Source organism: Microcaecilia unicolor, chromosome 6 (genome assembly GCF_901765095.1).
Source record: "Microcaecilia unicolor chromosome 6, aMicUni1.1, whole genome shotgun sequence".
NCBI lineage: Eukaryota > Metazoa > Chordata > Amphibia > Gymnophiona > Siphonopidae > Microcaecilia > Microcaecilia unicolor.
The window spans coordinates 240,501,665-240,524,980 of record NC_044036.1 but is presented as its reverse complement, the minus strand read 5'-3'; the positions used below and the strand labels follow the sequence as shown (position 1 = coordinate 240,524,980).

General features: G+C 40.7%; 1 protein-coding gene across 1 annotated transcript in view; it reads right to left on the bottom strand.

The window, feature by feature from the left end:
- Positions 1-228: 228 nt before the first annotated feature.
- Positions 229-23,316, bottom strand: part of TMEM141 (transmembrane protein 141) — a 79,813-nt gene continuing 56,725 nt past the window's right edge. The window contains exons 4-5 of the mRNA XM_030206937.1: positions 22,193-22,300; positions 229-1,031 (exon numbers count right to left, since the gene is read on the bottom strand). Of these exons, the coding sequence (XP_030062797.1) occupies positions 952-1,031; positions 22,193-22,300 (188 nt within the window). The 3' untranslated portion in view covers positions 229-951. The remainder of the gene's footprint in view (positions 1,032-22,192; positions 22,301-23,316) is intronic.

The window sequence follows — 23,316 nt, the reverse complement described above, 5'->3', positions numbered from 1 at the left end:
CATACATTATATGGACATGCTTTGAGAGATTTGTCTCCTATTCTCTGGATTATCGGGAGATGGTAATTTTTTACATATATTATTTTTTAGGTATTAAGCTTTTTTTTATAATTCAATTTTTTTGTGGCTTTAAGTAAAGATAGGCCACATCTCTGGAGAGACCATGTCTGGCTCCAGTTCTCAAAAAATACATACAAAAGAAAACAGAGATTTTGATTTGTACTTTTTTATTATAATAATTTCATCAACATATCACCTTTAAACATATACCCATAAGAAGTCAAAATGAAGATTTAAGTTGTTAGGTTTTTAAATAAACAAAATTCTCCAGAGGAGAATGCGCCTGATTCCCATTCAGTGTGTTGCTAATTAGCCAGATATTTAAAAATATAGCTCCTAATTTTGAAAACAAATGATACAACTCATTACAAAACCTTAAGCCACAATCAGCATTTGTTTGAATGTGTGGAAAATAAAGCAAACCAAAAATAAAGTGGCTTGTTTCACTCTGATGTCCTCATAGTCATAGAATTGCAGGGGTGAGGAAGAACCTCGAGCACACACCATGGCATACAAATGAACTGTAATGTCCCTTCTAAGAGAAGCCCTTATATGCAGCAAAGTGAGTCATCGCTAACACATGCAGAAATATAGCCTGAACCAATCCAACAAGCAGAAAAAAACCCTATAGGCTCAGCTTAATAAGGACAGTTCTAGTAAGTGTCTTCAGCCCCTTCTTTACCAAGAAGTACAAGTACTTTGCTGATATACTGGCTTCAAAACCCTGCTCCTTGGTAGCTGAAGTAATCTTTCTGCTTTATGTTGGCATGGGAAGGGGCAGATGAACTGACATCAAACACCCAATCACTGAATTCCTAATGATAACAGAAGAGCCCCTGTTGATATTGAACACACCCTTCTATGTTGACACTCAATGCCTTGAGGTTCTCTTCATTCCATGGAATCACCATACTTTGTCTCCCTCATACTTGACTCTGCAGTCTCCTTTGGTCCTGGACTCAGTATGTTCTCTGCAACAGAGTAATTCCATGTTATAATTATAGATGTTTATTATGGAGGTAATTATATAAGTTACAAGAGAATGTAGAGAAGATTTTAACACGCAAGCAGGTGCTTATAAAAGTCTCTGAAGTATATTCAAAATAAAAGCAGGCATTCAGGAAACAAAGTACAATTCTATAAAACAGCGCCTATATTTAGGTGTGTAGCCTACAAAGGAAAGGAGATGCCTAACTGGGAATATATGTGTTAGAGTGATTACTTACGCCAGCTATAGAGCTAGTGTAACTGCTGACATCTAAATGTCATCGATACATGTCTAACTTACAATATTCTATATATTCTGTGTGTAAGTGGGAGTTCCACCCATGTGAACACTTCCTTGCAAATATACACTATGTAAGTTAGGTACATATTTACAGAATAATGCTAAGGCATAAATTTGACAGTTAGCAACAATGTTATAGAATTGCCCCCATAGCTCTCATTTTTATGCAATATACATGTAGGTGTTCCCAGGGGAAGAAAATGGAGTGGGATCAACACTTAAGCAAGTAATTTATAAACTACAAGCACAAACACGTACACAGTTATGTCTGCCCTGAAGCAGGTGTTAACACTGTGGAGGAGATTTCAGGTACCCTGTCAAAAAATTATTCTTTATAGGGGTAATTCTATAAATGTGGGCTTCTATTTAGGTGTCCTGAGACCACACAATAAGACCCTATTCTATATTTTTAAAAAAACGTGTGTAGGTTCCATTACTGAATACTAGCATAACTTGGTACTAGCGTGCCTAACATCTAGGTAAGAGCACTTAAGCGTCCATAGAGTTATGGCTATAAGATATGTGCATAAGTGGGAGCGCAATCTATCTCCGCCCACTACTACTACTTATCATTTCTATAGCACTACTAGACATGCAAAAACTGTACACTTGAACATGAAGAGACAGTCCCTGATCGACAGAGCTTACAATCTGATTAGGACAGACAAACCGGACAAATAAGAGATAAGGGAATTACTAAGGTGGGGATGATAAAATAAGGGTACTGAACAAGTGAGTAATGGTTAGGAGTTAAAAGCAGCATCACCAATGTCTTTTCTGCCCTTGCAGATATGCGCTATGCAAGATAGACAGGTATTTACAGAATAGTGCTTAGATGGAATACTAGCATATAACCATATAATACTCCTGCATTCTATATATGGCACTCAAATTTGTGCACCCACATTTGGGCACAGGCACAAGATATGTGCACAATTTAATTGAGTAACAAGCCCTTAACTATCAATAATTGGGTTATAACAACCAATTATTAAAGTTAACTGGCACTCATTCAAATTTGCACACTCTTATGGCTGTACGCTATTCTATAACGCATGGTGCCTAACTCTACTGATGTGTAAGTCAAAAGGGGTATGGCCATGGGCAGGTCAGAGGTATTCTGAAAAGTTGCGCATATAGTTATAGAATACAGCCTCAACATGCCTAACTTGGGCGTCAGCATTCATACCACTTTTCTGTGCCCAATTTTGAGCACCATTTACTGAATATAGTCCATTACAAATGCATAAATGTTAGCACCTAGTTTATAAAATTGCTCTTCACATGACAGTAGAAATGTATAAATTTAAGATACTTTCAGTTTCTAACAATATTTGCTATTTGTTCTATTAAGTTTCCATGGTCTGATATAAAACGGATATACTACTGTCTTAATAGATGATGTATACTACCAATACTATTAAAGAGCTGCCTATCTGAAATACTTATCTTTCACCAATTTCAAACAACCTATAAAAGTGTTACAGCACATATAGATTGCTTGAAATTGGTGAAAATAATGGTGATATTTAACTAACATTGTAAAAGCAGGTGTCTATAGTACGAGTTTTATCACACTGTGAAATATGAAAAAGAGTTAAAGAGGGTTTTATGTCCAATGATGGTGGTAACCTTGTGAGGTTCTTCCATATTCTCCTTATATGAGATATAAGAGCCACTGAGGTCTTTTCCCTCTTGGAAAAGAAGAATGAATCTTGATGCATAAATATTTTGTACAGTTATTCTCTCTTGATATAGGACTCTTTAATAGTACTGATATAAAATGGACCAGAAAACATCACACCAGTAAATCAAGAAGGTTCTCCAATGCTGTAGACCAGTAAATCCTAGGCTTTTTTTGTGCCGGTTCACGCCGGTACAGTGTACCAGCACCTTTTTTACCTCCCATTTCCTCTTACTGTCCCCTTTTCCTCTCGCTGCCTGCTTGAAAGTCCGGGCCCCCGATCACTCAGTACAAGGCCTGGCACCAGCGCACTCAGCCTTCGAACCTATCTGCTCATGGAGACCCTGTTGGTACCAACCCTCTGATCATACATGTCAGAAAGAATAGAACTAACAGGGCCTTCCCGAGCACATGGCATTGGGCGCAAAGGCTCCTCAGTGCTGGTGCTGGGTCTTGTACTGGCTGATTACTGCTGGGGGCCTGGACTCTCAAGCAGACAGACAGCGGAAGAAGGAGGAAGGGCAGGGGGGAGAAGAGAATCTCTGGACGTGGATGAGAGGGGAGGGCAGGGGGCAGAGGAAAATTGCTGGACATGGATTGAGAGGAGAGCAGAAGAGAGAAAATTGCTGGACATGGATGGAGGGAGGCAGGGGACAAAGAATTGATGGACATGGACGGAGAGCAGAGCAGGAGAGAGAGGAGAATTCCTGGACATGGATGGATGGATGGAAGGGAGGGCAGGGGAGAGAGAACTGCTGGACATAGATGGAGAGGACAGCAAGGGAGAGAGAATTTCTGGACGGATGGAGGGGAGGGCAGGGGAGGGGAGAAAGAATTGCTGGATGGATGGAGGGGAGGGCAGGGGAGCGAGGAGAATTGTTGGACATGGATGGATGGAGGGGAGAATAGCTAGACATGAGCAGAGGAGAGAGGAGAATTGCTGGACATGGATGGAAAGAAGAGAAGAGAAATGCTGGACATGGATGGAGGGGAGGGAAGAGAAGAGAGAGGAGATGCACATGAATGGAGGGGAGGGGAGATAGAAGAATTGCTGGACATGAACAGACGGGAGGGAAGAGACAGGAAGTGAGATGAACATGGATAGAGGGGAGGAGAAATGCTGGACGTTGATGGCGGGAAGGAAAGAGGAAGGAGATGCACATGGACGGAGATGAGGGAAATGGAAGAAAGCATAAAAACTGCACATGGATGGAGAAAATTGGCAAAAGCTGGATCCACTCTATACTTCCTCCAGTCAAGTCCGCGGAGGACCCAGCTTTTTTACTTATGGATGTAGGGCAAGAAATGAAGAAGAAAGGAGGAAAGTAAAGAAGTAAATGGACAGGAAGCCCTGGAAATGGAGTTAACAGAACAGATAGAGAGCAGCATGATCAGAAAAACAGAGTCACCAGACAACAAAGATAGAAAAAATCATTTTATTTTCATTTTAGTGTTTGGAATATGTCCAATTTGAGAATTTACATCTATTGTCTTATTTTGCACTCTATAGGAGGAAACGTATTTCTTTCTGTTTTCCTGGTATTGTGCTGCATGCAGTGTCTAGCTTCTTAGGATTTCAGGTTAAGTTTGAGGAATTTGAAGAGGGGCATAAGACTGCAAGGGCAAGTGTCTGAACACGGATCCGTCTGTTAGGTTCTGAGAATTTGATAACATATGGAGGGGCTTAATCAAATGTTACGTCTGTGGTCGTGACCACCCTCAGACTTACCCTATTTCTGGGAATCAGTGTCTGTGCTGGTTTCTGTCTACTTCTGAGTTGGCTCTGTTTCTGTCTGAGTGCTAGCCTCTTCCAGCATGGCGCTGATTGCCTCAGTATACTGCACCTGTGTGGGTTTAACCTCTCTGTGCTTCAGTATGCTGTGTTCCTGAGTTAGCTCTATCTTTGTCTCTGTGTGCTGGCTGCTCTAATGGCTTCACTACTCTACACTTGGAAACACAGATTGCTGCAGTATCAAAGGTTGGAGTCTGCTCAGTTGTGTTTAACAATTAAAATTAAAAAGTGTGTACTGTGTTCAGTTCTGGAAGCCACATCTTTATAAGAACATCAAAAAAAATAGTACCCAGTGGCGTAGCTAGGGTAGTTGACACCCGGGGCTGGTCATTTTTTAACACCCCCCTCCAAAATCTAGTACTAGGCTTGCCGAGAATTCAAAACACTCAGGACCTATAGAGAAATTCTACCATACCATAAGCAGTCATTTCTACGAATCACACAAGGAAAAGGAAAGCATCTTAAACACTACATTGAGCACTAGAACATCAATTCACCTATTGTAAAATGAAACCAGACAGAATAGTACAGATCGGCGATCCTGCACAGTCAATGCCAACTGAAAGCCATGTCTTTTTCACAAACACAGATACACCCTAATCCACTATAGAATACGTAATCATAAACTTTCTATTTAGACAAAAATTAAACTTAACCCTCAAGATGCAACACCACAGAAACAGAAAATGTCCCCTAGTATTGTGCAAAATATAAAGACAGCAGATGTAAATTTAAAAAAACTAACAAGTACCAATCACCACTTTACAAATTAACAAATAGAAATAAAAAAAATATAGAAAATAAAATAATACAATTTTATTGGACTAATACATTTAGCTTTCAGAGGCCAAAACATCCTTCCTCAGGTCAATACAGTATAGTACTGTTACAGTATCCTATCCTGACCTGAGGAAGGGGGTTTTGTTCTATGGAAGTTAGCCAAAATGTATTAAAATTAGTCCAATAAAAAATTACCTTGTTTACATGTTCTATTATAAACATTTATTAACACAGCTACAATACTACTTTATCCTAAAGCAAAAAAAATAAAAATATATATGTTATTTACAGTTTGTTGTCTGGTTTCTGCTTTCCTCATCTTCTTTTCACTGTCTTCCTTCCATCCAGCATCTGTCTTCATTCTGTCTCTGCTATCCAGTGTCTGCCCCCTCCATCCAATGTCTGCCCTCTCTGCTGTCTCCTCCATCCAATGTCTGCCCTCTCTCCCTGCCCCTTCCATCCACATCTGCACTCTATCTCTGCTCCTTCCATCCACCATCTGCCCGTCTGCCCTCTCTCCGCCCCCTTCCATTCACTGTCTGCCCTTCCATCTACATCTGCCCTCTCTCCCAGCCCCTTCCATCTACATCTGCCCTCTATCTCTGCCCCTTCCATCCACCATCTGCCCCTGTCTGCCCTCTCTCTCTCTCCCCCTTCCATTCACTGTTTGCCGTTTCTATCCCTTCCATCCACTGTCTGCCCTTTCTCTCTGCCCCTTCAATCCACCATTTGTCCTTCCTCTCCCATCCATCCAGGGTCTGCCTTCCCTCTCACTCCCCCTTCCATCCAGGATCTGTCCCCTCTCTCTGCCCCTTTTTTCAGCCCCCAGTTCCAGCCCCACTATCCCACCAGTCCCCAGTTTCAGCCCCAGCCCTTTTCTCCCTCCAGTCCCGAGCTTCAGCCCACAGCCACTTCTCCCTGTCCCCTTTTCAGCCCCCAGTTTCAACCCAAGCCCTTTTCTCTCACCAGTCCCGAGCTTCAGCCCCAGCCACTTCTCCCTGTCTCCTTTTCAGCCCCCAGTCCCCACAGTTTCAGCCCCTGCCCCTTTTCAGCCCCCAGTCCCAGTACTAGCCCCCTTATCCCATCTACCCTCCTTTTCAGCCACCAGTTCCAGCCCCCTTCATCCACATGCCTTGCATTAGGGCCCCCCTTTTCAGCCCGACCCATTCTCCCACCTGACCCAGGTATGCCCCATTTTCCCTCATGATCCCTTCTCAGACACCAGTTCCAGCCCCCTTCTCCCATTTGACAGCCCCCATCCCCCTCTCCCATCTGAGAACCCCTTCCCCTCCCCATCTGAGAACCCCCACAACACCGCTCCCCACCCCACCCCCGTTGTCCCATCTGAGAACCCCCTCCCCACTCCAGTCCTCCCATCTGAGAACCCCCTCTCCACCCCAGTCCCCTACTCCCATCTGAAAACCCCTTTCCCTCTCCATCTGAGAACCCCCTCCCCTCCCCATCTGAGAACACCCACAACACCCCTCCCCACCTCACCCTAGTCCCGTTCTCCCATCTGAGAACCCCCTCCCCACTCCAGTCCTTCTCCCATCTGAGAACCCCCTCCCCTCCCCATCTGAGAACCCCCACAACACCCCTCTCCCATCTGAGAACCCCTCCCCACCCCGACCCGACTCTCCTGCCACCACCCTACCTTAAAAAAATTGTGAAGCGTTGTTGCAGGCAGTGCCTCGCATCTGCCCTGCTTGTAAAAGAAGTAAATCTCTTCTCCTCCTCCTCGTCGGGCTTCACTGTGTCCCACCCTCGTGGAAATAGGAAGTTACCTCAGAGGAGGGCGGGACACAGTGAGACCCGACGACGAGGAGGAGAAGAGATTTACTTCTTTTACAAGCAGGGCAGACGCAAGGCGCTGCCTGCAACGACGCTTCACAAATTTTTTTTAAGGTAGGGTGGGAGGCAGGCAGCAGCGGGAGCGGAGCATCCCCCCACCCGCTGACACCCGGGGCGGACCGCCCCCACCGCCCCGCCCTTGCTACACCACTGATAGTACCAATACAGAGAAAAGTTACCAAAATGGCGATGAACTAAAAAAAGGAACAGCACCAAAGGATCACCAATAAAAACATATTGTTTATTGAAAATAAATGATTCATGCAGAAAGCCCAACATGGCCACTTTTCACCTAAAGATGCTGCATTAGGGATTACTTCTTGACAAATCACATTAATCATTTTATCAAAAATGTTGCTATAGCTCCTTCAAATCAGAATATTTGCTAAAGCACAAATTCACTGTTCAGTTTGTGAAGAAACTGCTCCACAGTATCGACATGCAAATAGTTTGCTGCAGTTCCATTTTTCAGTCTTTGAGGCATATTTTCAAAGCACTTTGGGAGGCTAAGTTCCATAGGTTTCTATGGAACTTTGGGAGGCTAAGTGCTTTGAAAATATGCCTCTTTGTGATTTTATAGCACCAGCTTCTTTATTGGTTTGTGCAAAATGGTGTAGAGCTAGTAACAGAAACCCAACACTTAGATGTGGGAGAAACTTAGAGAAATGATGGGAAAAAGGAGGATATGTAGAATAAGGCAGCATTTACCATTGAAGAATCAGCTTGAGACAAATGCAAAGGGCAAGACAAAAGATGGTTGGAGACCAAAGAAGGTCTGAGGCAACAGGATAGACCCTTGGTCTTAACTCTCAGTCCTCAAAGGCCACCAATGAGCTAGGATTTCAGGATACTCCTGATGAATATGTATGAGACAGATCTGCATGCCCACTGTCCCCATTGTATGCAAATCTCTCACACATATTCATTACCTTATTTAAGTAAGTGTTACACATTTCTTTGATTGCAAAAATACTTTTATAACAAAGAAACTATCAAACACATCACTCAAATATAGTGTCACAATGGGGATTCAGATCTGAAAGATGAAATATATCAAATTTTTTAAAAATAGCCTCAGTGTAACAGGGAGCCTGATGTTTATGCTCCACTGTAAACATTACCATCACAGGCTCCCACCACCTTCCGAAAACAAACACAGAGAAAAACTCCCAAAATATTTCAAAAATTATAAAGAAGTGGGAGAAAAGTCTGTGTTAAAAAAACGGAAGGGAGGTCTTCAACAGTATGATCCAGCAGGAACAGCTGTCCCAACATCTTAATGAAGCTCAAGTCATACTTATCCAAAAGCCGGGTAAGCCAGCGGATAGGCCGGAATCCTATCGCCCAATTTCGTTGCTTAACACGGAGGTGAAGCTTCTGGCTAAGAACATGGCGAATAGGCTCTCTACAGTTCTTCCCTCTCTGGTAGCAGAACCGCAGGTGGGGTTCACTTGTGGGCGAGTAATAGCGAAGAACATGAGGCGGATATTAGCAGCCCTGGAAACGGTTAGAAGGGAACAGATCCCGGCATTGTTGATCAGCTTTGACGCTGAAAAAGCATTTGATCGGGTAGACTGGGGATTTATGTATGAGGTGTTGAGGGCGTATGGAATAGGAGGGGGATTTTTGAAAGCGATACGAGCCTTATATGCAGATCCGAAGGCACAGGTGTGGGCAAATGGAGTAATATCGGATAGATTTCAGATCAAAAGGGGTACCAGACAGGGGTGCCCACTATTGCCACTGCTTTTTGTTTTAACCTTAGACCCTTTGCTGCGGGAGATACAATCTAACCAGGGTATAAAAGGGGTTAACATAGGGAAACATGTCTTTAAATCGGCGGCATTTGCGGACGACTTACTAATGCTTATAATGGACCCTAAGACATCATTGCCTAATCTCATGGAAAGCTTAGTAGAATTTGGAGATTTTTCCGGCTTTCGACTAAACCTCATGAAATCAGAGGCGTTAGCAAGGTCGGATACCCTAAGAAGTTGGTGGGGGGGGGGGGGGGGGAGGGAGTGGATTCCCTCTGAGATGGGCATTAGGGCACTTTAGATATCTAGGCATCCAGTTAGCAATGGATACTTCAATATTATATAAGATTAATATTTCTAAGTTACTACAGGAGATGAAGGAACAATTGGCGAATTGGTCGGCTCTACCGGTGTTGTTCTTGGGTAGAATACATCTGATTAAAATGATAATTTTTCCCCGGTGGCTTTATGTATTTCAAATATTGCCTCTCTGGCTCACTTGCAGAGATTTGGCGGCATTTCACCGGATAGTAGCAAAGTTTTGTTGGGGGGACGAAAGTCGAAAATGAAGTGGAAATTCTTGGTAGGTAGCACTGGGTCCAGAGGGTTGGGATTTCCTGATCTCAGGAAGTATAACCAAGCATGTCTGCTTCGTCATTTGCGAGATTGGATGTTGGGCACCAGTAATTACACAGATATGGACTTGGAAAGGAGTTACTTTGGTCCATGGCATGTGGCCTCATTACTACACGCTACTAGAGGACAACTACCAGAGCAAGTCAGGAGGAGTTTATTGCTTAGGCCGATGTGGCAATTGTGGAGAACATTACTTCCGTTATGGCGACAGAATCCTACGAGTAGTGTGTGGCTGCCCCTGCAAGGGAATTTGAATTTTTCCCCAGGACAGGACAATAGGGTGTTCCAACAATTAAAAGTAAAAGGGGTGACTATTCTAGAAAGCGTACTTCAACCGGATGGCTCTCTTTTGGGCTATCCGGCCTTTGCAGAACTTTGTGGGAGGAACCCGTCGAGTATGCTGGCGTATGCTCAACTGGCTCACTATGTGAGGTCGCTACCAGGTGGAAGCTTGTTGCCTGGCTTCGGTGAGCAATTGCGCGAATTGTTGGAAGGGGACGCTGCAGGTCAGGCGTCGACATCATGGTTTCACAGAGAATTAGGTAGACGGGATCAAGTCCGGGATCTACAGAAGCTTGCAGATCGGTGGAGTACAGACGTAGGCAGACCGTATCAGTTAGATTGTTGTTAACGGCCCTTCAAAGTGGTCCTAAGATGGTACATAATGCTGAGTTGCAGGAATGTCACTTCCGGTCGGTGCACAGGGCCTACATTTCGCAACGACAGGCCTACCATATGGGGGTGGTGACTTCACAAGGTTGTCTGAAATGCAGCCGGGCAGGAGCTACACTTTATCATGGTTTGTGGCAATGTAGAAGGGTCTCTCTATACTGGTCAGCAATATCTCAGTTCTTACAGGAGGTTATAGGCAGACCATTTCGGCTAACTTATGAGAAGGCGTTGTTTAGTGCACCTAGCCAGTGGTGAGTGGGCACAAGAGGAGAAAAAATATTCCTGGGGAAGGCTTGTGTTTTAGGGAAGAAATGTATATTCCTCTGTTGGACGAAAGATCACCCTCCCTCCTTCTGGCACTGGAGGAATAAACTGCATGAATTAATGACCTGGGAGGCCAGAGGTGCAGGTCTGTCACCGGGTAGGCAGCAGAGGTTTCTAGCAGTTTGGGGGGTGTATTTAGACATAATCTCGCCAAGGGCGCGAAGTCAAATTCTGAACAAGCTTCCTTGGAATCGGTAGCTGAGACGGGCTCTTTGAGCGCTGCACTGGGAGGGGGGGTGGGAATGGGTAGGGGGAGGAGGGGAGGTTCAGGATTTGGTAAGGGAGAGGTATTAAATTCTGTATAAAGTTAAGCTGAGGAGAATGGGGAGAAATGTCAACATACTTGGACAATGACTTGAATTATGTTGTTAGCCTGTAGATGGATAAGTCTGGGGTGGGGGGCCAATTGTGGGGTTAGGGGAGAAATGTAAAATTCCAAGGATGCTAAATTGTATAGAGTTGTTCATATACAGCATGATATGTTTGAAGAATAACACAGTGGAATATTGAACAGTTGTGATATGCTGAAGTTTCAATAAAAACCGTTTAAACATAAAAAACGGAAGGGAGGGTAACAATATTTAACACAATACAGATCCAAATACCCACAACACTAAATCTCACTGTGAATATAAATCACCCAGACACTAATTAACCATTCCTCACTAGACTAAAATCTTCATTCAAAAAGAAAAGCCTTCCTGCAAGTAAAGAAAACTCAGAATCAAGCAAGGACTCTTATAATATTCCTAGGATTGCTTAAACTTCCATCCTTCCTGATACATGAATTCTAATTCTAACACGAAGAAAACTTTACTTAGCTCAGAACATCCAAGTTGTCCTAACAGGGGCACAGTCTCATAAGATTTTCACAGTCTGTGGGGTTACTCCAAAGTTATAGTGTCCAATTTGTATTATCCTTATGGCAAAATGTCCAATTTCCTTGTTTCTCAAATAAAAAAAATCTCCTTTCTTCAATATCAACCATGCACTCTCCACATTCATACCAATCTAACAATAATACAATCTTCTAACAATCCTTGTGTTACTGGAATTTCACTACCGCAAAACTTTGATTATTTATCATTTTTCTTTATAAAGCACTGCTTTACTTGATGTAATTTTTCAATCCCAGAGAAAAATTTGTCCAATGTGAATTCCTACTTCCGAGGGCAACCTTGTACACTTCTTCCTCCGTCACATTTTCTTAGGCAAAAAAACTGTCACCTCAATATGTCTTATCTTTTGTTCCAGATGTCCATTTGTATCACCCTTTTTACGGATGGTTGGCTTACCGGGGTTCCAAGCAGGGATGGGCCCATCAGTCTTTCAGCAGTGGGAAAGCAAAGGGTGTGGCAGTATTGGTAACCTGATTATGCCAGGACAGGACACTTTTATGTCCTTTACCCAGGTAAGGGAAAAATGGCAGATCCCCATAACACATATGTTACATTATATGCAAGTGCCACATTACTGGTTCCAAATGATGGGGACATACGGGGATACATGGAAGTATGGGAGTTTAGACGGACTGATGCACAGCATGCCACAGGGGGCAAATAGACTATCCAATTGGTACAAATTACTGAAAATGGCCCTCTCAGAGGTGGACACCTTGCGTGATATGGAGGGATGGAATGCGGAGCTGGGCACTGAATACACAAAACATCAATATTGGTCATTTTATAAGACACTGTATGACATGGTCAAATCTGTAGACTGGCAGGAAACCCAATATAAATTGCTGCATAGAGTGTTTATTACAAGAAAGAAGGGGAAACTAATGAAAATGTGGGATTCCGATATATAGTGTAAAAAAAGTGGGAGAGCGACCAAGGATACCAGAAACTGGAGGATGTTTGTTAATAAACAATTTTATTGATAATTTGAAGACTCGACACAACGTTGTGTTTTGGCCGTCAGGCCTGCATCAGGAGTCTATAAAAACATACATTTATATATAATAAAATAGAAAAGACAGAATATAGTGCACATAAATAAGTTAAAACAATGAATTTACAAATTATATAAACTTATAAACTTTAAAAATATATGTGTAACAATTCGGTCAAGGAGTTTAAAAATACACAAAAAATGAACTAGTAACAAAAATGTACTATATGTAAAATGGTGATGCAATAATGTATTCTGAAAGCAAAAACACCGTACATATGTTATATAAATAAAAACATATATGCACACGTAGATTTGAGCAATAAAAACGAAAGAATGTAAAATGCACATATGTATTGATTGGGGGAAACGATAACCATTTAAAACTACAAATTGTAAAAAGGCAGAAGAAATGGTTAAAGACCTTAATGTCATGACATGAAAACTTGGGTACCATAATATATACAGCGTCAAAGTGACATGCATATTAAAACTGTTGGTCAATGATACAATGAGGCATATTTTCAAAGCACTTAGCCTCCCAAAGTTCCATAGAAACCTATGGAACTTAGCCTCCCAAAGTGCTTTGAAAATATGCCTCATAGTGTGTTGACATATGTAATCTAATGTCACCAGTGTACATGAAAAGACAGCAAATAAACCAAAAATATGTGGAAACCATGAATAGAAAAAGTATTACTATTCAGCGTGATGCGAAACTAACAAATGAGATTATATAGAAAAAATGGCAAATTTAGATGTCCAACATGAAGGTAATGTCAGACAATGAAAGCAAAAATAAAAAATGCAAATAAAAAAAGTTAATGATAAAAAAAACTCCAATGTTGTGTTTAAAGATGACACTAACCTGCTTTGCACAGTGCTGCGGAGCAATGATGATGATAAACCTTTGGAGATCTCACAGCAGTCTGTCAGGAGATATGAAGCATGAAATAAGGTGAATGACACCTGGTAGAATGTTATAAAGGTTGTAAGATGTAGTGAGGAACACTGACCTCTAGGGCAAAGTGTTGCAGAATAACGTTGAAGATGATCCTTCAGGCGTAACGTAGTAGTCTGTTGAAAATAGGCAATTAAAAATGTATCCACAGCAAAGTGTGCTCAAAAAAACGGGGATGATGCCAAAAAATGAAAAGGAAAGAAAAACTGAAAATGAAAACCAGGGAATTCAAACACAAATAGAGATGTAATGAAACAGGGGCAGTGGTTGGGCTTAAGCCACTCAGAGCTACACACATAATGGCATAGTAATGCATGAACAAAAATAAAAAATGAAAGGATGAAAGCTTACACACAACCAAAAAACCAGAGGAATAAATCATGGAAAAAGCTGAAATGTAAAAGTTACTCGCGATACTGACCTTTAGAAAGACTGTTTTAAAGAAAGTACCGTCAGAAGCACCGCACGCATTGCTTGTGATGCTGTTGAAAAAATAAGCCTTGAAAAAAACCGCACTATAAACAAGAAAAGGCGCCAAAAACAAAAACCGCCAAAGTGCACGGGAGCGAATAGTGCTAAACCGGAAATGACGTACTCAAGGAAATGCCGATGATACTGGGAAAAATAATACAAATTGCGTGAAAAAATAATAATAATGCATTCACGGTGAAACTAAAAAATATGGATGAAAAACTGATGTGCTATGCTAAAGAAAGTCTGTAGTAAAAAAACAGCGCTAAAACGGAAATGACGTGCACAGGAAAAACAAACTTGTGGTACAGGAAAACAAACCAATAAAAAAAGGGTGCCGAATGGCGAAAACATATTAAAAACAAAAACAAAATGATGATATAAAAAGTTTGCGATAGTGCTGAAATAATACCAAAATGAATAAAAAAATAAGTGGATGACGATGCACCAGTCCTAGAAAAATAAAACCAACACTATCTAAATTAAAAAGATGACGGTGGTTGCTATCTGGGAAATAAAGACTGGATGAAATGTAGTAAACAAAACAGCGCTAAAACGGAAATGACATGCACAGGAAAAACGAACTTGTGATACAAGAAAACTAACCAAAAAAAGGGGGCAAATGGCGAAACCTTATTAAAAACAAAAACAAAATGATGATATAAAAAGTTTGCGATGGTGCTGAAATAATACCAAAATAAATAAAAAATAAATAAAAAATAAATGAAAAATAAATGGATGACGGTGCACCAGTCCTAAAGAAACGAAACCAACCCTATCTGGATTAAAAAGATGACGGTGGTTGCTATCTGGGAAACGGAGACTGGATAAAATTTGACAACAAACAACGTGAGCGGAAAATAAAGAATAAATAATAATAAAAAATGAAGAAAATTAAAAATTAACAATGCAAAGCACAAAAAAGCTACGCTAAATCCCTAAAATAAAATGAAGTGTCAATAAAAATGATAAATTTAAATTATCTTTTTTTTATAAAAAAAAAAGGGGGGGTGAAGTTGCCGAAAAAATGAATAATAAAATGAAAAAATAAAAGTTATGAAATATGAACACTCCTGGAACTAACAAGCAATTGTGATACAAAGGTGCAGAAAATAAAAAGCCAAAATGGGACAATAACATAAATGAAGGTAAACACTGCAATCATCTTATCTATAACGTGAAAGAAATAAATATGAGTTATAAAAAAAGGGGTGGAATATCAAAAAATAATTGTTTGTAGATGATAATGATGAAATAAAAAATTGAAAAATGAGAAAAGGGCGCCATAAAAAAGGCGGAAAATGCTAATAGAGCACGATGCTGATTGTCTGGGCATGCATTAGATATTGACTGTATTGAAGAAATTGTTCATAAGAATGGCCGGTAGTCAATCTCATTGTTTAGTCCATCAGGTGTCAAGGTATTGAGGTCAAAAATAAGTTTCTGTTCTTCCTGTAACAGTTGTCTATCCAGGTCACCTCCTCTCCATTTCTTGATCATGGTTTTGAAGACAAAAAATTTTAGATCTGAAATTGAATGATTTGCTGAATACCAATGTTCGACAAGGGGAGCGGATTCAATCTTCCGTTTAATGCAACTCCTATGTTCAATAATGCGGGTCTTTACTGCTCTAAGGGTTTTACCAACATATAACATGGGACAGGGGCAAATAATAATATAGATTACAGATGAAGTGGTGCAATCTGAGGTATGGTTTAATTTGAATGATTTCTTGGTTTTTGGATGAACAAAATTGATGGTTTCGATGCAGTGAATACAAATACTGCAATGCCCACATTTTTGGAATCCAAGTGGTGGTGAAACTGTAGTGACATCCGGTAACATAGAAGGCACAAGATGTTCTTTCAAATTCTTATTTCTGGAGTAAGAAATGACTAATTGCTTATTCTGAAAACATTCTAATCCTTCTAAAATGTGCCAATGTTTCCTAATTGATCAACACACATTGTATCATTGACCAACAGTTTTAATATGCATGTCACGTCGACGCTGTATATATTATGGTACCCAAGTTTTCACGTCATGACATTAAGGTCTTTAACCATTTCTTCTGCCTTTTTACAATTTGTAGTTTTAAATGGTTATCGTTTCCCCCAATCAATACATATGTGCGTTTTACATTCTTTCATTTTTATTGCTCAAATCTATGTGTGCATATATGTTTTTATTTATATAACATATGTACAGTGTTTTTGCTTTCAGAATACATTATTGCATCACCATTTTACATATAGTACATTTTTGTTACTAGTTCATTTTTTGTGTATTTTTAAACTCCTTGACCGAATTGTTACACATATATTTTTAAAGTTTATAAGTTTATATAATTTGTAAATTCATTGTTTTAACTTATTTATGTGCACTATATTCTGTCTTTTCTATTTTATTATATATAAATGTATGTTTTTATAGACTCCTGATGCAGGCCTGATGGCCGAAACACGACGTTGTGTCGAGTCTTCAAATTATCAATAAAATTGTTTATTAACGAACATCCTCCAGTTTCTGGTATCCTTGGTCGCTCTCCCACTTTTTTTACACTATTGTTTTTACCGTGGGGCATTTGAGTTCTCCGCTTGTTGGTGGATTTCCTCTCACGGATTCCGATATATGTCAGAAATGCCAGGTGGGCATTGGCACACTGGTGCACTCCTTCCTAGAATGCCCGAAATTAACTTTGTGGAATCAAGCATTTGATACTATGAACCAGGTGGTACACAAAAAAGTGGAGTGGACTTACTCAGCGTTATTGCTGGGAGATCAAAAGGATCTGATTGAGCAGGGACTGACACACCCACAGAGACGATTCTTATATATGGGGGTACTGGCAGTCAAAAAAGTTATATTACAGTTCTGGGTGAATGAGGAACCGCCACCATACTCATGTTGGGTGGCCAAGGTAACGGAATTAGCTCAGCATGAAAGTAAAGCATCAGCTTGAGCCACGAACACTCTTGTTAAGTAATATGGGGCCTTGTGGACCAAATTTCTAGAGGTGACAAGTGTACTGGTGTGCCATACTTCAACATCTCTAGACGACTGAAAGGGAGGGGGATTGGGGAGGACCGAAGGGAGGGAGTGAGGGGATCTCTGGACAGGGTGTGAGAGAGTGAATGAATGAGGGGGACATATGAGTGGATGAGACGAATTTCGCTGATATGACTGAGAGGGGGGTACTTGTTAAATAAATGAAGAACCACCGTTGGTGGGAGAATCACACGGTTTTCAAAGAGGGGGAAGACTCTTGTCTATAATAATGTTAAAGTATGTTGTCACTCCCATTGTAATGTAAAGGAAAGCTCTGTATTAAGTTATGTTTGGATAGAGAATGTGTTGTCTCGTACTGACGTTAATAAAAAGAATTAAAAAAAAAAAAGAAGAATGGTCGAGGGTCTGGCAGTTAAAATGTAATTCTAATTATCATACACAGAAACCACTCAATCCTTTTTTAAAACATAAACAAACTAGTGTATGTTGTGCAATACAAATTATTTTTATTTATTTTTATGCTGATAGTCTCAGTAGGAGGGGTCACAGGATCGTCTTGCAATATGTTACTGCTAACACCCCTTACTTAAGCCATCATAGCACTCCTGCCTGCCTACCGCAATATCTTCAGAGCTAGTCGTTATGTTAGCAATGTTCTAAAATTCCATAAAAGATGGTTCTACTTAGCTCATTCAGGGGTTCACTAATGGATCAGACATCCTGTGGGGATCCCCATTCGTGTAGTGACTTTTAAAAGCTTAACCGTAGTGCATACTACTCCCTAAAAACGGGATTAAAGTCCATCGTTCCAAGCATGTGTTGTTACAGGTTCCCTACATGCTGGCATGTTTCGCCATATCGGTGTCCTCAGGGGAACACTACTTTATCTGTGGTAGGACTTGACAGCTTCTACCATGCGGAAGATGTTCGCTATTTTTGCATATCCTCTCCTGAAGAAGTAACAAAACAGTGAGAATTCTATAACTGTCGAGAGAGTGACTTAAAGAAATAATTCGTGTGGATCTTGAAAGGACTATACTTATATTATACCATTTTTTGCTAAGGAACCCACTGAGGCGCCTCTCTGTTGAGGTTTTCTTTTCCCTTCTGGATTGGAAGCTAAGTAACCTTTTTGGCTATATGGTATTTTATTATCCTGTTTTTCCCCCATTTGAATTGTACTTTTTCATTCTTCCATTATATGACACTACATTCATTAGGTTTATTAGATATTATCTGTGCCCGTTGTTAAGTAAACCTACATTAGCCCTACCCCGTTTTTTTTTTTTTTTTTTTTTACTACAGACTGGTTCAGTTATTCCACTCTGTAGGTTTTTCGGAGGTGGTGGCTGGCCCATGATTGAAGCCTATACAGGTGTGTCCACTGAGTTGGTACCCTTGGCCTTTTATTTAAAACAATAATAATATATCTTTATATACAGCACAGATAAGCCTTATAACCTATTTAAGAGCAAATTGTTTTTTTAGTTTCTCATCTCTTATTGCTCTTAGCAGATTAGTGAATTTCTTTATGCTATATAGTACCATTAAAAAAATTAAACATCATTTAGCACAACATCTAAGTAGCATCAAATTACAGAAAATGGAAGCTCCACTGGGTTAGTGTACTTCTGTGTGCTTTTGTGGTTCTATGAATTGAAAACCTGGCTTGTAGGGTGTTTCATAGGCGGGAGGTGCTGAGGGAGAAATACTTGGGGTCTGCCAGTGCACAGAGTTAATCTGGTCCTTTGAGGCACATTTACTTTTTAAATGTTTTAATTCTGTTTTAGCCTCGTCCAATTGTTCATTTACATGTAAGAAGGAATTTGTTGCTTGCACAACCTGTGCCCGTTGCATTGAGATGCACGCCTGTGCGTTCTCAAGGTCCCTGGTTAACTGAGTGCACTGAGTGGTCAGGTCTGCATTTTGCTGTTTCAAAGTAATTAGTCCCCTACATAGGCCTTGTATAAAAAGGCATTTCCGTTTATTAGTTTTCTTTTTGAACTCTTGGGAATGGTGTACCATTTGTTTTTGAATGTCATACCAGGAATCCTCTGGGAATTCCCCTTCAAATGGCCCTCCCTTTTTGTTACAATAAGTCTCTACCATAACTTTTAGTTAAGATCAAAAGCATCCATGGTTGAGGCTACTGAAAAATACTTTAATTGGTACCGGGGCCTGGCTAGTTTCTTTTATAGATATACATATATGGAACTAGCTCTGTGTAGCTCTTGGATTTGGAAAGGCACTCTTTATAGAGTAGAGGGGCTGGAGAGACAGTTTAGAATGAATATAGATTAAACAAGGCAGGTGTTAAATTAGATATGCCAACTGTCGGTTCCTGTCAGGCAGAGCTGACTTTTCACCAAGACAGAGACTGGCTGGATAGAGAAATAGTTCAAAGTGACAGGAATTTAAGTGATTACCAAAGACAGATATGTAGTGTTTAAAAATGTGGGACTCTTTAACTTGGTACCCCTTCCAATAAAGTTGGAAGATCTATCAGTCTTTTCTGAGCAGCCCCAAACACAGCATGAAATTACTTCAACTTTCAATCCCCTTAACAAGCCTAGAATTACATATGCAAACATGCAGAAAGCAAAACAATTTCTTACTTACCCAGCTGGAGATCCTCTTTTGTGAAACCGAGACGAGCCCCCAAGATGTCAGCAATCGTTGTCTAGGGTGGTCCCGGGGTCCACTTCGCAGAGGCAGTGGGTTCCCAAAGAATACACAGTCCACACAGGTTTGGATATATATATAGTATATTATGTTTGCATATAGGTATAGGCTCACAGCCCTTGGTACAGGAAAAAGGGTACAAGCTGTCTCTGGGTGTGTGTTTAGAGGGAGAAAGAAAGGATAGGGTGTTTGTTCAGTGGAAGAAAGAAACCTTGGAATAGGGCTGTCTGAGAATGGGGGGAGCAGAGCCAGGTGCTCTGGTGGCTAAAGATGGAGGTGTGCAGAGAAAGAAAAAGAAGAAACAAAGGCCTGTGCTCTGCGGCCGAGAGACAGAGCAAGAAGTGCCCCCCTCCCGGGCAGAGAGCAGTGCTCTGGACAGAGAGAGAGACAGTAGACCCCAAACAGAGCTCTGTGCTCTGCTGCACAAAGAAAGACAGAGAGAGAGAGCCGTAGTGCCCTCATGAGCTCTGCTTTATACCTAATAAGAACTGAGAGGGAACAGGAGCAGAGAGAGATCAAAAACTTCTCTCTTTCCCAGTTATTTCCTTTACAGAACTCCAGATACTTTCTGAAGTCAGGAAAGGTGACAACTTTCACAGGTTGTCCTGTTTGAAATCCCTAGTGATGGAGCCTCTATGTCTGGCTTTGATTGCTCTGAAGCCCTGCTCCCAGATGGAACAAAAGGTATGTTAATCAGGAGTAATTTAGAAACCAAAGGGCTATCAGGCCTCTCTGAGCACCATTTGGTCCATTTCATCCTCAATGGTTCCTGAAGGGGAGGGGGGAGAGTTTATCAGAGGTCAGAAGGTGGTTTAATATTGTCAAACTGATTTCATATTAATATAAGTATGTCCAGCAATAATTTTGACCTCCTGCAATCCTGACATGTTCAACATGAATTAATTGATTTGAAATTTGTGGTTTTAGTTCTATTTGATGTTAGTAAAGGCAGTAACATTTTACAAAACATGTTCAATAGAGAATGAAGAATGATCTATGAATGGAGAACAGTGTCTCTGTGAGGTTAAATAAATGGAATAATAGAATGGTTAGGGATATAACATGTGACATATCCTATCAGGGTTAAATAGGAGAAGAGGTGTTTAAAGCGCTTGCACCGGCGTTTGGAAGTGTAAGGTGCCGTTTCTCTCGGCACCAAAGGAGGTCCGCTCTGGTTATGCGGTTTTAGAAAATAGTTTTGCATGACTACAGGTATGAAAAATTTTTAGGGAAAGTGAAGGTTAGGATTTCAATTTAAATTTGTATATGTCCTTCACAATATTAATCTGTGCTTTATAGTTGAACCCCTGACGATGCTTAGCGAAATGCAGTGACTGTGTCGGGTTTAACACAGGAGTGTGTGGCTGCTTGAAAAATGAAACCATTACTGAAGGAATAGCACAAGAACATCTAGAGCAAGACAAAGATAAGACATATTGAGGCAACAGTTTTTTTGCCTAAGAAAACAAGACGGAGGGAATTATTTTAAAGTGTACAAGGTTGCCCTCGGAAGTAGGAATTCACATGACTCTTGTCTGGACACTTTGAACTGTTGAATATAGTGAACTTCGGAACAGCAGAATTGTTATACATTTAAGAGTTTCACTTAGATAAACAGTGCTGTATAAAATAAGAACTATGGCATTAAAGATCATTTTTGGGGGGATTGAAGAACTACATCAAGTAAAAAAGTGCTTTACAAAGAAAAATGATAAATAATCAAAGTTTTGCGGTAGTGACATTCCAGTAACAGAAGGATTGTTAGAAGACTGTATTATTGTTAGATTGGTATGAATGTGGAGAGTGCATGGTTGATATTGAAGAAAGGAGATTTTTGTATTTGAGATATTTAATAAAAGTATTTTTGTAATCAAAGAAATGTGTAACACTTACTTAAATAGGTGATATATATTGTAAGTAGAAAATAGAGTATACTCAGTAGATAACACATATTCATTAGGGATATCCTGAAAACCTGATCTATGGCCAGCCTTTGAAGACTCAGAGTGAATATCAAGCTGGTAGACCAAGAGGTCTTGATGCCATCAACAGCTATCTTAGTACAAACACCAGTTCTTTGGCCAATCTGTCAGATCCACATCCACCCGTGCAGTAAAATCTGCTTCATGAGTTGTGGCTCGTATATTAAAGCCTTGTGATGTGCAGTTTAATCAAGCACAAAGCTTAATGGTTCAGAACCATTTGGTGAAGGTTTCTATGATCACATGTTGATCAATCATAATGCTTCTTTTTTTTTCTCTACCATTTTGCTCCTGATGCACCACTGTGGGTTATCATCTCTATGATCTTTGTAATATTCTGCCCAGCTCACCTGTCACTAGCTGCTCTGGGGTTCTGCCAGTTTCCAGATATATCCAGAGGTTAGAACATCTCTGTGTCTCTCTTCTGGTTACTGTGTAGCTAGCAATGGAACCTGTAACTGAAAATATCCCAGAGTGAACACCGAGTAAGCCTGGGTAGAAAGCCTCCACAAAGCACAAGAACAAAACAAAATTAATAATATCAGTAAAAAAAAAAAAAGGCATGCACAGCATCATCTATAAACATTCTGCAAGATTATAATATTCAGCATTTTTTAAAAACACCAGCCATGGCATTTAAACCTAACCATATTTTGAACGTCCTAACCCCATCCCCCCCTCAAAAGCAGCCCGCAACATAAACAATATGCAAAAAAGTACCAAATGTAAGTAGCACAGTATCTAATTGAGTTTGGCTAACAAGGATCAAGTCCAGTCCATTGCGCACCAGAGTCCAAGGACTCCAGGTTATACTGATACCGTCTGATACCAGGTGAGAAAAGGTGCCCAATGCCTCTGGAAAGCAGCGAGGCGTCCTTGCCTCTGCGCTATCAGCTTACTGAAATAATAAGCATCCCACAAAGTGCTCTGAAGCTGCGTTCCTTCGGTAGTACTGCAGATCTCCAGCATTTAGCCACCTCCCTGCGGAGAACAGCTATACAAGGGAGGAGCACCTTCACCACTTCCTGGGGAAGAGAGCCAGCAAAAATGCAGCAAAAATAAAGCAGGATCTGCTGATAAAGGAACAGAAAACATTGTAGAAAACTCCCCGCCCAACTAAGCCAAAAAGTTTCAATGAGAGGACACTTCCACCAAATATGGAAATAAGAACCCATCCCCCCCACACCCTCTCCAACAAACCCCTGATGTGTAGGAATAAAACATGAGATGCTCTATACTATCTAAACAGTGATTTCACCCCATTTTCCAGCAAATTAGCCAAAATAGAAATACAGAACATAGCTTGATAAGCTCCCCACCACTTCTGTGGGGAGAGAATTTGGCCAAGATCAATCTCCCATTGTCTTATATAGCAAGGCTTGCCCTGAGGACTGGGCCAAGACACAAAAACTCACAGAGGAAATAATCTTAGGATGCTATATGCCCTTAGCTAAAAAATCTTGAAAAGCAGTAG